The following is a 20,702-nucleotide window of genomic DNA, read 5'->3' as shown; positions in this document are numbered from 1 at the left end:
TATGGACGCCCCCGTGCCGCGAGTAGAGTGTGCTCTTGGCTTAAAGGGCAGTTCTCTCTTAGCAAGAGTATAGCAGAGAGTGATGCATTGAACAATCCATCTAGAAATAGTGGACTTTGAAACTGCATCCCCTTCTCTTCCTGCTGCCACCGAGACGAAGAACTGATTAGTCTTCCTCAGTGGTCTGGTTCTTTCCATGTAGAACATGACCGCTCTGCGCACATCTAGTGTGTGCAGAGTTTTTTCTCCCAAGTTGGAAGGATTTTGAAAGAACGTTGGCAGTTCTATAGACTGGTTTACGTGGAATTTCGAGATGAATTTCGGAGCAAACCTTGGGTGCGTGCGTAGAACCACCTTATCTCTGTGAACTGTAACAAAGGGGTCTAGAACAGAAAGAGCCTGTAGTTCACTTACTCTCCTGATGGAGGTGATAGCTATTAGAAAAGCAGTCTTAAGAGTGAGGTGTTTAAGAGATGCTTTGTGCATGGGTTCGAATGGTGAGCCCATGAGTCTGGTAAGTACCACGTTAAGGTCCCATCCGGGAGTTGGGTCAGCTATCGGGGGGTGTATTCTCTTTACTCCCTCCATGAAGGCCTTTATAACAGGGATCTTCCACCACGACACTTTGAGTTGGGAAGTGGTGTATGCAGAAAGTGCCGCTAGGTGGACTTTAATGGAATTGAACACTAGACCTGAATCCAATAAGTGGGTCAGGTATAGAACAATATGTGTGGGAGAGCAGTCAATCGGGTTGATGCTTTTTCCTCTGCACCAGATGACAAATCTCTTCCACTTGCTAGAATAGCAGTGGCGAGTGTTAGGTTTTCTGGCTTCCCTGAGGATGTCCATGCATCTCTGCGGGAGCTGTAGATGTCCGAATTCTATGATCTCAGGAGCCAAGCTGCTAAGTTCATGTTCTGGGGGCATGGATGCAGAGTCCTGCCCTTGTCTTGTGACAGCATGTTGTAAGGGCAGGGGAGTTTCACTGGGGGAGATAGAGACATCTCCATCAAGTGAGCGAACCATGGCTGTCGGGCCCACATTGGGGCCACCAGTATCATGGTCACTTGTTCCTGGTGCATCTTGTGCACCACCTTGTTGAGAAGGAGAGTCGGGGGGAAAAGCGTAAACAAATTTCCCTGACCATTGCATCGACAGACCGTTCCCCTTGGATTGGTTCTGGGGGTACCTGGAGGCGTAACTTTGGCATTGTGAGTTCTCCAGGGTTGCGAACAGGTCTATTTCTGGGAATCCCCATTGTGTGAAGACGTCGAAGACGATGTCTTCGTGCAGTCGCCATTCATACTCTTTGGGTAGGGGGAAATCTCTGCTGAGTTTGTCTGCCAGCAGATTGAGTTCCCCTGGTACATGTTGTGACAGTAGGAACATGTTTTGTTTGAGAGCCCACTTCCATATATTTTGGGCCAGTTTGGACAGTCCTGGAGAGTGGGTGCCCCCCTGCTTGTTGATGTAGTACATGGCTGTGGTGCTGTCTGTAAGGACCAACACAGTCTTGCCTTGTAGGTGTTCCTGGAAGGCTTTTAGCGCCTTGAACACAGCTAGTAGCTCCAGTAGATTTATGTGTTTGGATGCTACGTTCGGAGTCCACACTCCGTGAGCAGTCTGATGGGATAGGTGAGCCCCCCATCCTGTGAGGGATGCGTCTGTGGTTAGAGTGGCTTCCGCCGCGGGTGTGGCAAAGGGTTTCCCTCTTTCCAGGTTTTCCTTTGTCCACCACCGTAGCGAGAGAACCAAGGCCTGCGAGACCGCCACTAGATCGTCCCATAGTCCGCTGGCCTGACACCACTGGCTGTTGAGCCACTCTTGCATAGGGCGCATGCGCAGGCGCGCGTGAGGTACCAAATAAATACACGACGCCATCATGCCTAGCAAGCGCATTGCTTTGCGTACTGTCACCTCTCGATCAGTCACATATTGAGGGATCTGAAACAGCATGTTTTGGACCCTCTCGTTGGAGGGGAAGACGAGGCCGTCCTTTGTTTGAATTAGAGCCCCTAGGAATTGTTGATTTGGCTGGGGTCTAGGCTGGACTTCTTTTCGTTGTTGGAGAAGCCCAACTGGAACAAAAGGTCTACAGTCTTTTGGGTATTGGAGAAGCATGTTTCGTAAGAATCCCCTGTTATGAGCCAGTCGTCGAGGTAAGGGTAAACTGGGATGGACAACCTGCGCAGGTGGGCCGCTGCCACTGCCAGTACCTTCGTGAATACCCTTGGTGCCGATGCTATGCCGAAGGGTAGCACTCTGAACTGGTAGTGTTTGCCCTCTATCATGAACCTGAGGTATCTTCTGTGCGCTGGCAACATTAAAATATGAAAGTATGCATCTTTCATGTCCAATGTTGTCATGTAATCTCCCTGTGATAGCAGTGGGCTCACTTCCTGTAAGGTCACCATACGAAACTTCTGGGGTTTGATAAACTTGTTCGCTGGGCGCAGATCTAATACAGGGCGCATGGTTGGATCCTTTTTGGGTACAAGGAAGTACACTGAATAAATACCTTCCGTTACCTGAGATAGAGGCACAACCTCTATGGCTCCTTTTTCCAGCAGTTGTTGTACTTCTTGGAGAAGGATGGCAAGGTGTTCCGGTGTCATGCGTCGTCCCCTCGGGGGTCTGTATGTTTGGGAACCGTTGAATTCGATGCAGTATCCGTGGGCTACGGTGGAAAGTACCCAGCGGTCTGACGTTATTCCCTCCCATGCTGGAAGAAAGGATGTTATCCGGCCCCCGACCGGTGTTGCATGGGAGGGGACGCGAATCTTCGCGTCACTTGGTGTTATTGGGGGCCTCTGGGGGTGGACCCCCGACCTCTCCCTTTGCCACGGCGCTGGCCTCTTTGGCTGTACTGCCCACTATTGGTCTGATAATTGGTGGCAGGGTAGTGTTGCTGCTGATTCTGCTGTTGGCGTTGGCCACGAAAAAAGCGTTTGTTGCCATAGCCGCGTCTGGTAGTGGGCTTAGAGATCTGGTCAAGAGTTTTGATAGTATCGAACTCTTTTTTAGCCATCTCCAGAGCCTCATCCACCGCTTTCCCGAAGAGGTTTGAGTCTTCAGCAGGTTTATTTATTAAAGACGCCTGTGTCTCCGGTTTGAACCCCGAGTTGCGCAGCCATACATGGCGTTTTAGGAGTATTCCCTGAACCAGGGAACGTCCCGCTGTCTCTGCAGCATCCAGAGAGTTCTTTACAATACTCTGGTTGACCTGGGTTCCTTCGCCAATAGTTGATAGCAGGCGTGTACGTAGAGGTTCCGGCGCTTCTTCGGCGTCTTTGCGCAGTTTGGCCCACTGCGCGTCTGCGTAGCTAGCTAGCAAAGAATTGTTGTTCGCAATTCTTGCCTAAAAGGCAGCCGAGGATGTGAGTCTCTTTGCAAGGGCATATAACCTCTTGCCCTCCTTGTCAGGTGGTGCCTCGCTGGTGGACAGCGGCGCCCCTGCCCTCTTCCTTGTATTAGTTACTACAAGGGAATCCGGAATGGAATGTCCCCTGATGTACAGCGGGTCTGAGGGTGAAGGAGTGAAAAGTTTTTCAATTCTTGGATTAACTCCTCTGATTAGTGCGGGTGTGGATAGCGAAGGGATGATTCTTCTCTTCACTGAAGCGAGGAGGGGAATGGTCTGGCTGACCGGGGGTTTCTCCTTAATTACTCTTTCCACAAAGTCTATTTCAGGAGAGATCTCCCCAGTGTCCAGTTCGAAATGTGCTGCTGCTCTGCGCAACAGGGCATTGAATGTGGGCTGATAGTCAATGGGAGACGTGTTTCTAACAGGTGAATTGTCAGGAGGATTAAGGTTCAGGACATAAGTGTCTGAATATACTGATGGGGAGTGCCAGGGATGAGAAGGTCCTTCTTCTGGATTTTCTCCGAAGCCTTCTCCTACCATGTCTGGGCTGTCTTCCAGACCTTCCTCCTGGTTCTGTCCCTCTTCATCGTCCACAAATTCATCCTCCTCCTCCAAGTATTGTTCCTCACCAGTGAGGTCATACACATTATGGAAATCTGAGGCTGTGTCCTGCTGGGGATTGAATAGTCTCGGGAATTTGGCCCTGGGGTCCTCCTGAGGCCCTTCTCTTGTTCTCTTGGGAGTAGGAGGGTTCTGGGTGTTCATAAACCTCTCCATTCTCTCCATGCAGAGATGGAGCCTTTCCATGGTTTCATGGGGTACCCCTGAGCGGTCTAGCGGGGGAAAATTAGTGTCATCTAGCTGAAAACGGCTCGACCTCTCCCATAACGTCGAGGAAAGTGTCCCGTCGCCTTCCGAAAAGCCTTCCGGTGTGCTGGGGGTCCCCCCGACTGAAGGGGGTAGTCCCTGTCTTTCTTCGGGCTTTTTCGGCGTGTCTTTCGACCTTTGCGTAGCGCTCGACGTGTCTTTCGGCGTACGCTTCTGGGCGTCGGCTACAACGATCCTCGCCAAGCTCTCTGCGACTCGTTTGTCAGCTTTGGGCTGTGGTTTCGACGTTACGGGTGTCGATCGTTCTACGGCGGCGTGCGCTCTCTGCTGGTGCGCTCCGGCCGATGGTTTGGGGGCGGCGCCCTTATTTGCCGAAAGCCCAGTCGCTGGTCGCGGCTGCGAGAGGGGCTTCGAACCTGAACGGTCCGAGGAGGCCGCCGGTGGAACCTGCGTCTCCTTGGGCGCTGATGCTTTCTTCGTCTTTGACGAAGAAGAGCCATGGGTTGTGTGCTTATGTCTGGTATCGTGTGCGTCAGTGTCGCCGGGGTGTTCATCCCCATAAGCAGGGCGTGAGCCGAGCCCGTCGGGGCCGGGGACAGACGACGAAGAGCGCGAGCGCTCTTTAGAGGGGTCTACGACTTCCGTAGCGGAGGTCGTGTTATCACGTTCCTCGTCACCGTCGGTGGTAGCAGCGGCGGGTGAATAATCGGCCTTCGACATAGCGTATGCCGCCCACCTCTTGACCCTACGGTCTTTTAGAGTCTTTGGTTTAAGAAGCCGACAAGCCGTGCAACCCTCCTCTTTGTGATCGAGGGGCAAGCAGCGGTTACACCGTGAATGCTTGTCCTTCCAAGTAAACTTGCCCTTGCAAAGCGGGCAAAACCTAAAGGGTGTCCTCTCCATAGCCGAGGCAATAAATCGTGATAACGACCCCAAGGGAAAGGAAGGGGAAAAGGAAAGGCATTCTCAGAAAAGAACCAGAGATGTCCCACGACCCCACTCTCCCTACTGTATTTGGCCTGCGAGGCCAGGCCACGTGTTCGGCAACGCCGAAGGATCTCCTCCGCTCGTCCCCTCCGTCGAAGATCTTGCTCGGCGGAGACAGCTTCACAACTGCGTCGAGGGAGGGATCGATGTGTTATATATTAAGTAGGAAAACGATCAAAGGTCGAGGAGAAGAAATCTGCAATGTCTCTCGAGGAGCTCCGCGTAAAGGCGACCAGTAGCTGGGCGGAAAAAAACAATCTGAGGGACCTCGACGCGTGAGGGATTGTGGGTACAACGCACGTCACTATAGGGATAGTATTTCAGACACGCCTTGTCGACGTCCCTTTTCGACTACGAAAAACAAAATGCAATACTCGCAATGACCACTGGATGTCGGACCTATGCACAGCATGTGATTCTAAGCAGATTAACAAACATCAGAAATTAAAATATACATGTATTATATTTACACCAGAGTCAGTGTTAAATACTTAGCACAATAAAACCAACACACATAGGTATACCTCACAATACATTCAAAAGGCCACTTCTTAGTTGGTAGTTGCTGAATGCACACAATTGTTACAGCAGTTTGACAGGTCTACCGTATTATCGGTAATAACGCGCACCCCACCCACAAAGTAAAACAGTAATTGCATTTAGTCAACATACACATATAAGGTAGTGATGTTGGGAAACAGTTGCTTAGTGTTATCCTGGCAGAGCTTCAGGTTCTAGAGACAGTTTCCCTGCACAGCAAGTCTTTTAAAGTCCAAAACGCAACTCTAACTAAAAGGCAGTTCGGAGAGGCTTAAAGTCTTGAAAAGCAGCAGAAGTCAAAAGTTCCTGTTGATACTTTCTAGTCTCTAGGACAGAAGAAACAAGAAGGCTTAACCAAAGCTGGAGACCCTGTTAAAGGACTTGCTGAAGGGACACAAACAGCAATTGAGTCAGAGATGAGAAGGGGTTGCCCTGGACACCTCTACATGCAGTACAACAATCTGAAGTGACTTTCTGGAATAAGGTAAGCAATAACTTTTTCCCCGAAGTACCTTTTGTTTGATGAAAACGTTTGTGGTGGAAGCTCTACGATGTTGCAGATCTGGGCCCAACCTCCAGATGAGTTGGTCCGGTGACGAAAGGCTGGGCAATGCATGTGATCTCTTAGCAGCAGTCTTGAGGGAGGACTCTGGCACGGCTTTCATCAACTTCTCTGGTCACTCTGCAGTTTTGGTGCCTTTTCTGCAGCACCAACAAAGGACGGATTCGCCCGGTCAATATTCTTCGGTTCCTGCAATCGCACACTCTGCTGAGGGAGTCGGGACGAACTGAATTGTGTCTCTGGCGTGTCCTTGAGGGCTCAGCAAAAACATGGATGATTTGGCCTTTCCAGAACGATGCACTCGAAATAGGCAGCAGGTCTCCTGGTATTGGGGTCCTGCAGCTCTGGAAACTCCTCGGACCCGGGAGATGGCTCAAATAAAATGTTGTCTTGGTACTGGTTGTTACCACCAGTCAAAGGCAAGGAGTAGTCCTCTTCGGAGTTCCTCTGTTGCACAGAAAATGGGGTGAGGACAGCAGTGGTAACTTCTTGGTATTGTGAAGGGTCTGCAGGTGTTTCTGGTCACCTTCTTCGGTTACTTCATCTTCCGGTGGTCGACTTGCTTTTCACTCCAGGAGGCTCGCATTTTATACAGTTCCAGCACTCACTTCCTCAGCAGTTTACAGAAAGGGGCGTTTCATTGTCCAATCAGCGCCAGCCAGACCACCAGTGGGAGATGGTTCACTCAGGCACTCTGGAAGACAAAGGACAGGAAGGGTGGAATACTCCTCCCCCACTTCCTGCCTGCCCAGACATTCTGGAGCCTAGGCGGAGCACCCCAGGGTTCCCGCCAAAGGCAAAACACACAGGCCTCCTCCTCCCAGAATAGTAGAAGGGTTGACAAACAACAACCATGCTAGTAATTGTGAAAAAAGAAGGGAGGCTCCAAGTTAGTATTTGGGTGCCCCTATTGTGCAATACCGAGGCTATAGACATAGCCCGCAGTGGGAAAATTACACAACAGTTGGTAGAACATGTCCACTGCCACCGGCCATAACTAGGAGATTGTCTATGTGACTAAAAAGTCATAGGAGCAGAGAGAATGGGGATACTAGGTATCCCTTTAGCACACCATATAAGGTGGTGTGTGCCAATTTCTCAGACTATAAAGTTTTAAGAACTGTAGTTACTCTAGGAAAAATAAAAATAATCTCAAAGAAGGAGCCCAAGGGTTCCCAGCAACACTGCCCATAAGGAGCTGTGTGTTGCAGTAGTAAAATACAGATGGCTTTAAGAGTTATGGAGGAAAATAGACTCCATAGGACAGGTACAATACAAAGAACAGAGCTCCAAAAGACAGAAGCCCATATGAATGAATGAGGCGAAAAAGGCTCCACCGATTCAGGATTTCCGAAAAAGGTCCAGAAGTCCAGCAAAAAGTGCTGTGGGGTGAAACATAAAAATGATAAATCTCCTCACATGTTCTACCGACTTGTGTGATTTTTATTCGTGGGCTGTCAACCCAGCCATGGTAATGCACAGAAGGGTCACCATTCATCTAAAATGGTAGCTGTATTCTTTTTTCGCCATTTTCTGTGTGCATTTCCTTTATTGGCACTTTTTCTGCCATACCGGGTGGAGGAAGTACTCGTTGGATTTTTGCCTTTGGCAGGAATCCTTTGTAAAGCTTGTCAAGGCTCCAGAGTGTCTGAAGACAGGAAATGAGAAAGGAGTCCGAAATGCTACACCCCTTTATCTTCTGGCATGCCTGCCTGCAACCAGTTCCAACTGGGAGGCGGGCTGTCCTGAAAGAATAGCCCCTAACCCCCAAAGTTTGAATGTAGCGTATGTGCCGATTGGCTTGGTTTCTAGCTAAATGGCCTGGATCTGGAAGCTGAAGATTAAAACTGACCACTGGAGCTGCAGAAGAAGAGAAGATGGGTGCAGCTGATTGCAGCGACCAGAGATGCCTGCTGTGTAACCACTGCCAGGGCTTTCCCCTTCTTCATGTGCGAAGAGTCCCGACAACTTCGATCCTTGGACTGGTGGGACCAATCAGTCTTAAGAAGACCTGCATTTCGAGCCATCCCATAACAAGCTGCAGCATTCCTGGGCTGCAAACCGCCCATAGGCTGGGAACTCAAGGGTAAATGCTGTGCAACCTCTTCCCATGAACAAATCTCGCTGAAACTCCTTTGGACTTCTGATGGACTTTCAGAAGTTAAGATTCCACTCCTTGAAGTCCCCTCACCGGAGTTCTGGACCGAGATAGCGAGGCAAATCGATCAGACGACAACCGCTCTTCATCTGGTACCATGAAAAGTTTGCCAAATCCACAGAGCCACAATAAGCACCGAAGAAACCTCTGCTGTGAGACTTTTCGCTCGACTGCGGCTGCAATTTCCCATCCAGTATCCTTTGTTCATCACCACGACCAAGAATCCAGAAACCGGGTACTGCGCTTCTGCATCATGAAGGTGCCCACCTGCAAGCTCTTCTACACTGCTGAGGTACTGTGTGGCTTGAGGTCATACTTACCTTAAGTCTTTGTGTCGCTCCTGTGTGGCTAAGGTGGTGATTCGTGTAGTTGGGAGTTCGTCCATACCGTTCGCCCAGGCCTAACATTGGAATGCACCTAGTGAGCCTTTTATGAAGTCCCTGTTACTTCTTCCAACTCTAAAGTCTGTTATTTACTCGTTAGCTGAAAAATCCTCTGGAACCTAACTCCCTGTTCTGCCTACAGCTGGCCCCTGGACCACCAGGAACCCCTGTTCTGCCTCTGAGAACTCTCATGCCCTAGATTAGGGAAGGACTGCTAAAGTATAAGGCTTCCGTAAAGAAAATATAATGAGTGTGTGAAGCACTTACTTGATATGTGTTGGTGCTTTAACTGTATATTGCTGAAATAGAAAATGTTATAAGTGTTACATAGTTATTACTTACCTGTAAATAATTTGATGTCATTCTGAAAAGTATTGCAAAGTTATTGTGTTCCACTATTCTAGAAAGTAATGTTAGTGGTACAACTGTATTATGGTTTGAAACAGAATAAGTTAACAGTTTACTACCCATAGAGTCTGCTTGCATTGAATTGCATACTGCCATTCTAAAACTCTAATAATGTGGCTTTACTCACCTTGAATTGAATACTGCTATTCTAAATGTGGTTTATATTTTGGTCTACTTACCATAAGTATAGAGTTGGTTTTTATATCGTGTTTATGAATTATAATAGTACTTACCTTTCTAAAGAATTCGCTTTGCCTGTGTGTATATAAAATAAACCATTATTTTTACAATACATCAGTGTGTACGTGTACGTGTTTCTTAGAACCATATGTATGCTACAAGTTCTTTGTAACTTCCTACAGCCCTCTCTCCCTCCTAGGTTAAGCCTGGCTGCTCGGTCATGGCTTTCTCTACTGAGTAGTACAGCCTTATACTAAGAGTTGGAGTTTCTGTGTTGCCCAAGCGAAGGTTTTATAAAGTCTTACTTAGGTGGACGTTGCAAAAGCTGCCTTAACTCCCTATAAACCCACGCAGGCTATAAACACAGACCCAAAGAAGCATTACACTACAATGTTAATAATGGAAATAAGCTGACAGCTAAATATGGGTGATCTTGGACATTGAGCTAAAGCACATACCTCCAAATCTGATATCCGGAAAGCAAAGTCTTTGAAGGCCTCTTGATCCAGATCGAAATTATTTCTTTGAAACAAGCTTATCTCGTAACTTTCCAGCCGGCGACGAATCTTCTGGAGCTCCAGGAGCAGACGCATCTCTTGCTTCTCTTGCTCTTTGTCGATCATTTGTCCTTTATCAACTTCGATATATCCATTAGACGACGAGACACCTTTAGTGACCTCTCTAACTGGAATGTAAACCAAACATTTAAAAAAATGCTACCACAGAAAAAGAAGGCATGTAACAGCAGCAACAAAGCATTGGATGACTATGGATTCTGTGACTTGACCTTTTTAGAGGAAGGTTTTTCCACAGACCTCTGGGGTGGTTTTTAGAAATGCTTGGCCCAAGCGGTAAACCAGGGAGCCAACCTAGCTGCACCAAAACACTTTCAATGGGTAACATAGCAGGGCAGTCAGGCTTCACTCTGGAGGGGGGTGGACCGATTATTAACTACAAAAAGAGCCTTAAACAGAGACAATAAAATACACCACGCAGAGTATAATATATATATATATATATATAATATATATGCAGACACTGAAAATATCTCCAAAGGAACAAAGGATTACTCTCTCCTAAGGGAAAGTTCAAAAAATCCCAGGCATCCGTGAGTAAAGTGCACAGTGCAGCATTTATTTAGAAAAGAAAACCAATTTTAAAATTACTTGGTAAACATGCACAACATGATTGTAAATGGCAGCATGTTGTAAAAATGGCGAATTAAGACACGGTCCAGCCACGCGTTCTGTCCGAACACCACAGACCGCTTCAGGCTTGTTTTCACCGTTTCCTAATCACTCCCACATATATTGCAACTCCGAGAAGCAGAGCGCAAGTCCCAGTGAGCGTGCGACTCAGGTGGCAAGAAAGTAGAAAGGCATATTGGAACGAAGTCGAATTTTAAAGCCTTCAATAGGAACTGTTCCTACGTATTATAATACAAGGCGAGTGCCATAGAATTATCTACACCATGTCACGCGCTATGCCTCTCAGAGTACCTTTTACATAATTACTCACCAATTATCTCGGAGTTACTATTTGCGAACCGTGTCTACAATATACATTTATGAGCTAAAATGTAGTGAATACTAACAGTAAAAAGTTCTAACTACTTTATTCAAGCGGACAGGCACTGAGCATGCTTTTAAAATGGTGAATACAGCATCTCCTTATTACATCATAGATATAAAGGCCAGCTGTCCAATAATAAATAGCTTGTGATGGCGGTTTCCTGGCTATTGAAATATTTATGTGCGCCATCTTGGGAGTGGAATCCACTCTCATCTTAAGCTGATGCGAACATTATACAAACGTTTATACTATTGCTATATGTTCCAGTTGCTTTTTACAAATCAAACCATTGCAAAAATAAATAACGAAATCGTTCGCTATAAAACTGGACAACATAGACCTTGACTAATACCCTCAATAAATAGCAGTAAATAAACCGACTCTACAAAAATACAGTATGACAATTAGTAAAAAAACAAAGAAAAAGAACAAGGAAAGAATAAGAAAAATAGGGATATAACAAAAGAGAAAAATGCATTAAGCATCTCTGTGAACTGTTATATCACTAGTTCCCATTAATATATCCACGATAGCAATACATTTTATAATTTAATCTCCACATAAGATGGGGACAATGTCATACTATTTTCTAAATCCACATCTATAGTCAATAGAAACATTAAAAACCCTTTGTTCATAATGTACATTTAATCATTATTATTCTGCTTATACCTGTTGTGTAAATGCTAGTGCTCTCAAGCCCTCTATACAGTAATGCTAATGCAATTAAATCTGGTATAGCCAATTTAAATATGTAGATACAGTGTAAAAAAGTAAGGATCGAGGGACTCCAAGGTAGATTTACTGTAGCGTTACTGTTCAAGTCCGGTACTGCTTCACGATGAACACTAGGATGGTAGGGGACATCGATGACAAGACACGAAGGAGAAAGACTCTGGGCTTTCCCCCATACCCACGCACAACCCTCTCACTGGCAAGCCCCCCCCCCCACGTTCATCTACAGAACACACCAACCATCACGTTCTATACTCAGCCATGACATCACCACTCTCTAAGCTAGCCCTGCCATGACATCACAATGCTCTAAGCTGTAAGCTTACATTACAACACCTCTTCTTCCCTTGGGAAAACACAACGGAGTGATAAGGGAACCGTGACCAGGACAAAACACACACCGCACCAGAGTTACTGCACACATCGGCCGTCCATGTCCATAACTCCAGCACTCAAAACATAAGAGGAAACCCTCACAGGCCAACCGGACCACTCAAAGATGCCTAAAGCGCGACAGGACCAACACCTCCTCACTCACTCCCAACTTCTCGCTCACTAGAACACCAATAATCCATGCCCCTCGACCGACACTGTCGAGGCCAGAAAACAACAAAAACCACCTCCTTCACCCGTCCCTAGCTGCCCCACTCCCAGACATCCTATTGTTCCAGGATCAAAACCGACTAACAAACCTATCCAACTATGCACCATACTCCTCCCTCTGTGGTCTGCCCCCCAGAGCATCGGAACTGCCATCTCCGAGCACCACTCAGCTCAGACATGAGCAACAACAATTGCCCTACACCATCGAGGGACCCACTAATAACAAACTAAAACATGACATACTGAACCCTACACACTGCACACCAACCACATCTGGACTCACCACCCCTAAAACTCTTTGGCATCTTGAACTCACAAATACCTCAGCTACACCACCCGCTTCAAATCCCAAGAAGACAGGCACTAGGACAACTCATAACCATAGCTAATACTCCTTGGGTATACATCCATGGCACAACTCCAACCACTAGAACGTAAACACCTCCACACGTTCCAGGCACCCACTTGCTCTACTTAAACCCCTCAACTAGTCATGAGGGCACCTGCTCTCCTTAACCACCCATCATAATCAGAGGAACAACAATTGAGCACAACCTTGCTCCACTTAAACCCTAAAACCTGAGCACACCCTTGCTCCCGTAACACCCCCATTGCAAAATGCAAAACCACAACCCTCTCACTGGCAAGCCCCACAATGGTCACCTACCTAACACACCAAACATCACGTTCTACACTCTGCCATGACATCACCATGTTCTAAGCTGTAATTTACATTACAACATACAGCTTATTATTTTGGTCATCATGAGAGTGCAAATGTTGGTGGGAAGCAAAAGATACACGAAAAGCATAAGAGAATTTGCTATCCTCTAGAGTGAAAATATAGACGCATAAAGCGAATAGACTATCACCAGTTTCTTCCACTACTGAAAGTTATGAACCATATATTTGGGTAATGCTATAACTCAAAGAGAGTAAGAAGCTGTTAGGCAAGAATTGATGTAGAAACCCTGTGGGAGTCTACACAACCCTTGTCCTCTTGGTATTAGGTAACCCACCTTTTAGTATAGGCCAGTACTAAAGAAATATGTAGTGTGACTGAGCAGTCAGGCTTATCTCAAGAGGTAAATTTGAGCTGTAGAGCTGTAACAATGACCATCCACAAATGCAAGTAGCCAAATAACACATTCAAGATTGTTGTTATAAATAATTATTTAATAGTAGTTTTTAAATAAGCATTCCTTAAGAAGGGCAATTTATGTAGCAATCAAATATACTTTAAAATACTTTTCCAGCATCAACACAAAGCTAGTGGATACTCTTTAGAGATGCTTCTTACACACTTCTTACACCCCGAGTTGACGTCACTAACTAGGACAGGGTGGGATTGGCCCATCGGCCATTTGGCCCGTGACCGAGTCGAAATCACTTGGGAGGGGCAGGCGAGGGGCTGGTTTGAAGCCCACGCCTGGGCCCATTTTTTAAGTGAACAATGGTGTCTCGCGCTGACTCAGGGGGGCCTACTCTGATCATGTTTTCTCTGCATGGTCACAGTAGGCAGGGCCTGCAGGCAGCGAGTCGGCACAAGACACCATGGCGCCAGCCGCCAGGTGAACTTTGCAAGTGAAGTGTTACTTTTTTACAAAACACTGGGAATGGCGGCGACCCGCTCCCTGTGTTTTGTAAAAAAGTAACACTTCACTTGCAAAGTTAAGGTTGGGGCCATGGTGCCTGCCTGTCGACTCCGCTGCTGCAGACAGTGCTGCAACAGCTCGCTGCAGCAGCGCCACCGGCATTTCCTGCAACTGCTCTTTGGTGCCTGCTGAACGGTCCGCGCCAGAAGACCTGATGGTGGGTCTGCGCATGTAACGTTAAGGTAGGTCACCATGCGCATTTCGTGCCTTAATGTTTTGTGTCTGCATGTTGTTTGCGAGCGTATATGTTTCCTGTGTGCCCATGCCTACCCAGAATCCAACACGGTTGACAGCCACAATGGTCGTTTCTCCTACAGTGAAGGGAAGCGCTGGTGTTGCCCTTCATTACTATTTTAAAAAATTCCATCAGGGACCCCTTTTAAATCATTTTTTCCCGCCTCCTTGGTGAGCGTAAGAAATAGGCGGTCTTTTCTCATGGAATTGCACCTCATAGGCTCATACGTTGTATTTAATTTCAGTATTTGGAGTCCAACCAGCTGTAAATACCCAAGTAATGTGGCAGGTGGTCCTTGTATAGCGCCTCAGTTCGTTACCGCAAGCGGCAGGCTGTACGAGGAGCTACATGTATTACAACATTGTCACACTACATTCAGCCCGGAGGCTTTGGTACTTAAATAAAGCTGTATAAAAAAAAATACATTTTTCTTCACTATAATGTAGACAATTTTCAACTGTATTTAAAACACAGGTCTTGTGAAATTGTAAGAGCTGCACCGAACTGCAGCTTCGCATAATCCAGGTCTGCTCTGTGGCCTTGAATTAATCTGCGGTTTCCTGGGATGTCGTTGTTAAGAGGCACCGCTGTTAGGGAGAATTCTCAGAAATGTGCTAATTCCCTCCACCTTAGAAGACCCCCAGTAACTTTGCTGGATTTTGAGGACTTGATTTTTATTTTTTTAACCTGGAGAGAGTGTGAGCCTTTTTCCCACTCTCTCATGTATTTGTGCGAATTTTACCTCGGTGTCCCTTTTTGGTTATGGAGTCTAACAAACTCCATAGGCATCATCTTTTTCAATTGTGTCACACAGCACCTTCAGTGCAGTGACACAGGGACATCTTTTAGATTTCCCAAGGTTTAAATACCTTCTCTGGGATCAACTGTTTCCCAGAGCGGTAGAGTGAAATTGACTCTACTTAGCATTGTACTTGCCAGTACGCACTATCCTACAACAGAGTGCTGGAGGGGTTACTTAGTATCCCCTTCGTCTAAATGCTCAACCACTTTTATGTTACCCTTTCCTCAATTGAGTGGCTGCTGGCAGTGGTTTCGTTTTGGACTACCAAGGTTTACATTTACCGCGACCGTTCACGGACCCGGTAATGTTAACCACGGGAGCCATCTTTTTTCAAAATGGCATCCAGCCATCCTTGTTAAAATGGTGCCCGGTCTTATTTTCGTCAGGTATTTGTGGAAAGATCCTTCTGTTTTTCTCTGTGCGCCAATCCAGGTTTGGTCTCTTTGTTCATTCGCCTTTGGTGGTCTTCAGGAGTGACACCCGCCTCTTGCTCCAGTGCGTCTGGGGTAGGCAGGAAGTGAGGGAGGTGCCCGAAACTCCCTGTGCTTAGTCTCCTAGAAGACCCAAATGCACTCTGACAATTGGCTGGCTGACTGTCTGGCAAGGACAGCCACCCTGCTGTGTGAAAGGCAGCTAGGCTGGAATGAATAGGAGAGAACTGAATAAAAGGCGAGTCTCTTGGCTTGGAAGGCAGAGTCGACCACTGGATGAAGGAACCGAAGAAGAGCTTGAAGAGGACGGCTGCTGCAACTCCTGGACCGTTTGTTTGCCCAGTGAAGCCCTGCTGCAGGACCGAACCTCCAAGTTTACATAGACAGAGAAGCCTTGCAAGGACGACTTCTCTCTGAGTTGGTGGGACCAATCAACTCCCAAGTAAGCCACCTGGACTGGACACCCATCTCGGAGCTGGTTGAATTTCCTCAGAGTTGCTGCTGGAAACTGTAGAGCCGGGGAGAGGGCTCACCAGATTGTGTGCTTTGCTTATAAGCTGGCCTAAAGCTTTTGGAAGATCCTCTGGACTCCCATTAAGTAGGACTGACCAAGTCCAATGCCCCTCATTTGAATGCGGAACCTCAGATGTGAGGAAAGTCACCTCGACAGCCAGGAACCGTGCTTATTGCCATTTTCTGTACCACAAGGAGCTGAAACGCAAAACAGCCACTGAAAATAAAGTTTGCTGGTTGCCAGCTTTGATGGTGCCAATACAGTGCAGGAGTCCCCCAACGTCCTCCCTCTGGTCCCCACGACTGAGGCCCAGGAACAGTGAGATCTGCAGAGCTGTATAGTAACAGAAGTCTTCAGCTGCATCTTTTTGTTCTTTGCTAAGGTACTGTAACACTAGCCTAAGACAACTTCCCTCTTACTGTGGAATTGCTTGTAACTTCTGCAACTCAAGTCTAATCAGCTTGTGGCCCTACATTTGGTTCTTTTTATCAAAGACTCCAAAGAACTTGTGCAAAGACTTTTCCATTAATTACCTGAAGTGCAAGACTTTTACCTATTGACTTTGGCTTAGCCTATTGAATTGAAGAGAATTGAATGACTCTTCTAAGTGTTATCTGAAAGAATTTTCTCTGCTTATGAATATTTGTAAATTCTTGTGTTCTAAATAACCCTTTCCTTTCACTTACTTTTTAAAGAGTACTCTGAATGGCAACAGTAAGGTTTTAATGTCCCCAGCATCCTTGTTACTGAAATCACCTGCGGGTGTAGGTTTTGCCTGTGGGCCATCCCAAAAGGGCCTTGTCTGATTCAGAAACTCAAAGTGTACAGTACTGAAGTATATTTGTGTGTTACTATTCTATTGCTCCCTTCTGAAGAAGGCTTTATAACTGATAAATAAATTGTTTATGCAAGAAACCTTGAGTGTAAGAGTTTATTTGAATACCTGTAACTGTGAATCTTTGTGTAACTCCACTACAGCTCACATTTTCCCCCTTGAGATAAGCCTGGCTGCTCAACACGCCAACAAAACTGTGTAGTACAAATGTATACCAAAGGTGGGGTTGCCTATACCTGTAGTGATAGTTGTTTGTAGTGTTCCCAGAGGGTACGGCATACAAACTTTGCCTAACAACCGCCAATAGATTCATAAAACAGACTCCTCATATCACCCACACACCTTTTGACCCCCCCACTTACTCACCTCACCTGTTATTGCTAAGTGCTAGAAAGTGTCCATGTCTGATAGAAGATCGATACGAGTAAGGTGATTAAATGGGATAACACACATACACACACACGCACACACGCTTTATCCATTTTCCAGGCAAGGGCGGACTCATTTGAATTTCCCTAACAGGTCTCTCTAATTTGCCAAAGCTCAGCATACAGATACCACCTTTTTGGTATGAAGCAAAAGTTTGAAAACCCCCACGTCCCCTTTCCCCCCGCAGATGGCACCTATCTATCAGACATCACAACTGGGAGACCTCGAAGATTTTAATCAGTTTACCTAACGTTAATATGAATTGCTAAGGCGGCCCTCGCCTCCCCCGGGAGCCCCGGCCTCTAGGAATGCCCATCCGTCTCTGGGTGACAAATACCCTCCCCATCTGAAGAGTCTGGAGAAGGACGGATTAGACTACACCTACAATTAACATTGGGCTGAATAGGAGAAGAAACGACACAGCTGTGTTCCTATGTATTTTGCTTTTCACAAGTTGCAGTAATAGCATGGTTTTCTTTTCTGCTGTGGTCTCATTTTCGATCATCACAGATATTCCATCTTGGTGTCTTCGGTCACTTTACAAAATCCGTCTGCATAAAAGCTTGTGTACAGTTGACCATAGCACATCAAGTGGCCATTGACTTCATTGTGCCACCATTAATGCTTTGTTGTAATGTATCTATCATTCCCATCTCCCTGGAAGGTTGTTCTGGATGTTTGTTTGCATATATGAGGTAACGGGTACTCAGAGTATGGGATGTCCTGTGAGTGCGCCGCTTTCCCTATTTTGCCAACCTCTAAAGCCTGAAAGTAGATCCACGCAGGCTTGACATGGGGCCAGCTTTGCACCAGACCTGCAGATGAACTTAACTGATCTGCTGTTAAATCTCAGTTACCAGTTTAATGGTATCCACTACAGAATAATTGCTCATTTTACTATAGCCGATATGATAGCTCAATGGGGTGAGCGCTTGCTGCTGCGATGTATGCGTGATCTGCAGGTTGCAGGTTCAAATCCCAGCAAGGCCACCTCACCCTTTCATCCTTCTGAGGTCGATAAATTAGTACCAACACAGGTTGGGTGATAATGTATGCATATTTGTTCTATAAAAAAGAGCTTAAGCGTAAGTGCTATACAATAACATTATCATTTGGTCGGCTTGCATTCACAGTAATTTGACAATACAGATCTATACACAGATATTAATGATACATATGGTGATCCATTCTTGTATGAAATGTATATCACATATCCATAACCATGTTTTTCTTGGTGTACTTAGGAACAATGCTATTTCATACCACTTCCTGTTTTGTCAAGGGGTGAAAGGTCATGTTTCATCGCTTCCCAGGATGTCACGTTCGGTGGGGTCAAATGACATCACTTCCGGTGATGTCATCAGAGGTCAAGGGTCGTGAGGCAAGGGTTGGTCCACTTTTTTGAAGCGAGGGGTGGGCCACCTTTTTTTGGGTGTCCAGACCTATTTCTTGTCCCAGTCCGACACTGAACTAGGACAGCAATGGCATCTATCACTAGTACACTGTCGATTCTGTGGTTTGTAGAAAGGAATGGTTAAACGGGTTCTCAGGCATGTGAGCACTTAAATCTCCCAATGAAGTCTAGATAAAAACCTTTCCCAGCAATAATAGTTATAAACCAAGTTATCACCCCTGAGGGACAGTAAACATCAAAGTCAATGGACTAGAAGAGTATGCGGGGAGCCAGGACAGCCAAAGTCAATTGGAGCACAGTCTATGGAGCTGAGGCAATTCTTAGATAAAGTCTTGCACAGAGTTAGAGAGGGTAGCATCACAAGCTGTTACACATGTGAAGGGTAGAGCTGAAATCAACTCTAGCAAAGTAGCTACTTTAAGTCTCAACTGAGAAAAGCAAAGTTAAGGACACTGAGGTAAGTACCCCAAGCCAGAACAGAACCTTTGATTAGAAGAAGAGTGGTCCAGCTGGCTTCTGTCTGGTTGCAGCGATGCAGATCCTGGGTTCTTGGGCCTCAGTGAGGGGGACAAGAGGGAGGACGTCTGGAGGACTCCTGCGGCAGCAATTCGAAGGTCGGTGGCAGCAACAGGCTCTTTTCAGGTCAGTGGCACTTGGCGGTTTCGGTGCTCGGTAAACAGCACCACCGCAGATCTTTGACACCGGTTGGGCTTCCTTCATTCCTTGAGTCCTGCACTCTGGTGGGGGAACTTGAGCTCTGGTCACCCTGCTTCTGGAGGATCCTTGAGACTTCCGGAGCTTCAAGCCAGATTGCAGACGTTGCACTCCACTACGGATTTCTCGACCCCTGGCACTCGGTTCCTGCAGCAGCAAAGTAGTACAGCCGGATGGGGAAGATGGTCCAGTGGAGTTCATCTTGGGGTTAGTTGGTCCCATTAATCCAATGAAAGAAGTGGTCCCTACCGCAGCTTCTCTTGTCGATCAGAAAAAGGAGTTTCAGCACAGCAGCAGGGCTTCACCAAGCAATTCAAAAGGTCCAGGAGGATGTAACAAGCTTTGTTCACAGTTTCTTCACCGGGTTGTTCTTCCCAGTGGTTGTCGACTCCGTCTTCACTCCCAAAACCCTCGCCTTTTAAGCAGGTTTTTCCCATTCATGCACAGCCTAGCTGTCACTCAAACAGCAGGGTGGCTGTCCTAAAAGGACAGCCAGCCAGCCAGCCAGCCAGCCAATCAGGATTGGGTGCATTTGGGCATTCCTTAAAACAAAGGACAGGGGAGTTTCGACAACCTCCATCACTTCCTCCCCTTACAGACATACTGGAGCCAGAGGCGGGTTTCAGTACTGAAGCCCGCCAAAGGCAAAATTAAGAAAGGGCTCAGTCTTGGCTTGGCGCGTAGAGTAAAACTCAAGAAAGACCACACAAACAGAAAATGGCAAAAAAAGAAGACCAGGCCCATTTTGACAAAATGGTTACCCATGGGTGTTATACTGCAGCTGAGGATTCAGCCTGCGGTGGAAAAGCACAATGGTAGGAAAATTAAACCAATGCCATGAGCCATTTAAAGTAGTGAGGATAACATAAAACATTGTACAGGAGTACGTAGGAAAAGAGGCTACTAATTAACCTCCCAGCACTCCACATACAATGGTGTGTGCTGGACCTACAAAGAGAAAAGGTAAGTAAAGTCAAATTTCATTTTACTATTCTTGGGAACAGTAGTCCACCCAAGAAAAAGTATTTAAACCTTAAGAGGAATCTTAAGGATGTATATGCGATACTGCACTGAGGGTGTTGTGTGTCACTGTTAGACAAGATTGTGTGCAGTACCCTTGGGTGCACTACAACAACCCTGACCTCCTGGCAATAGGAACCCAAACTTTGTTATAAGTCTGCACTACACAGGTTGTTAGTGCGTTGAGCAGACAGGCTTATCTCAAGAGGGGCTAATGTGAGCTGTAGGGGAGTTACACAGAGATTCACAGTGACAAGTATTCAAATAAACACACACAAGGTTTCTTGAATAAACAATTACTAATTTATCGGTCAGTTAGAATAAGCCTTCTTC

The 20,702-nt window shown here is 46.6% G+C and overlaps 1 protein-coding gene across 3 annotated transcripts in view; it reads right to left on the bottom strand.

The window, feature by feature from the left end:
- The window catches only part of DSP (desmoplakin), a 372,480-nt gene that overhangs the window by 181,430 nt on the left and 170,348 nt on the right, over positions 1-20,702 (bottom strand). For all 3 annotated transcript variants that reach the window (XM_069613475.1, XM_069613476.1, XM_069613477.1), the window contains exon 15: positions 9,869-10,095. In XM_069613475.1, the coding sequence (XP_069469576.1) occupies positions 9,869-10,095 (227 nt within the window). The remainder of the gene's footprint in view (positions 1-9,868; positions 10,096-20,702) is intronic.

This window comes from Ambystoma mexicanum, chromosome 5p, assembly GCF_040938575.1.
Source record: "Ambystoma mexicanum isolate Mex_15411 chromosome 5p, UKY_AmexF1_1, whole genome shotgun sequence".
Taxonomy (NCBI): Eukaryota; Metazoa; Chordata; class Amphibia; order Caudata; family Ambystomatidae; genus Ambystoma; species Ambystoma mexicanum.
Note: the sequence above shows the minus strand (reverse complement) of the source record. Positions and strands in the feature narration are given on the sequence as shown.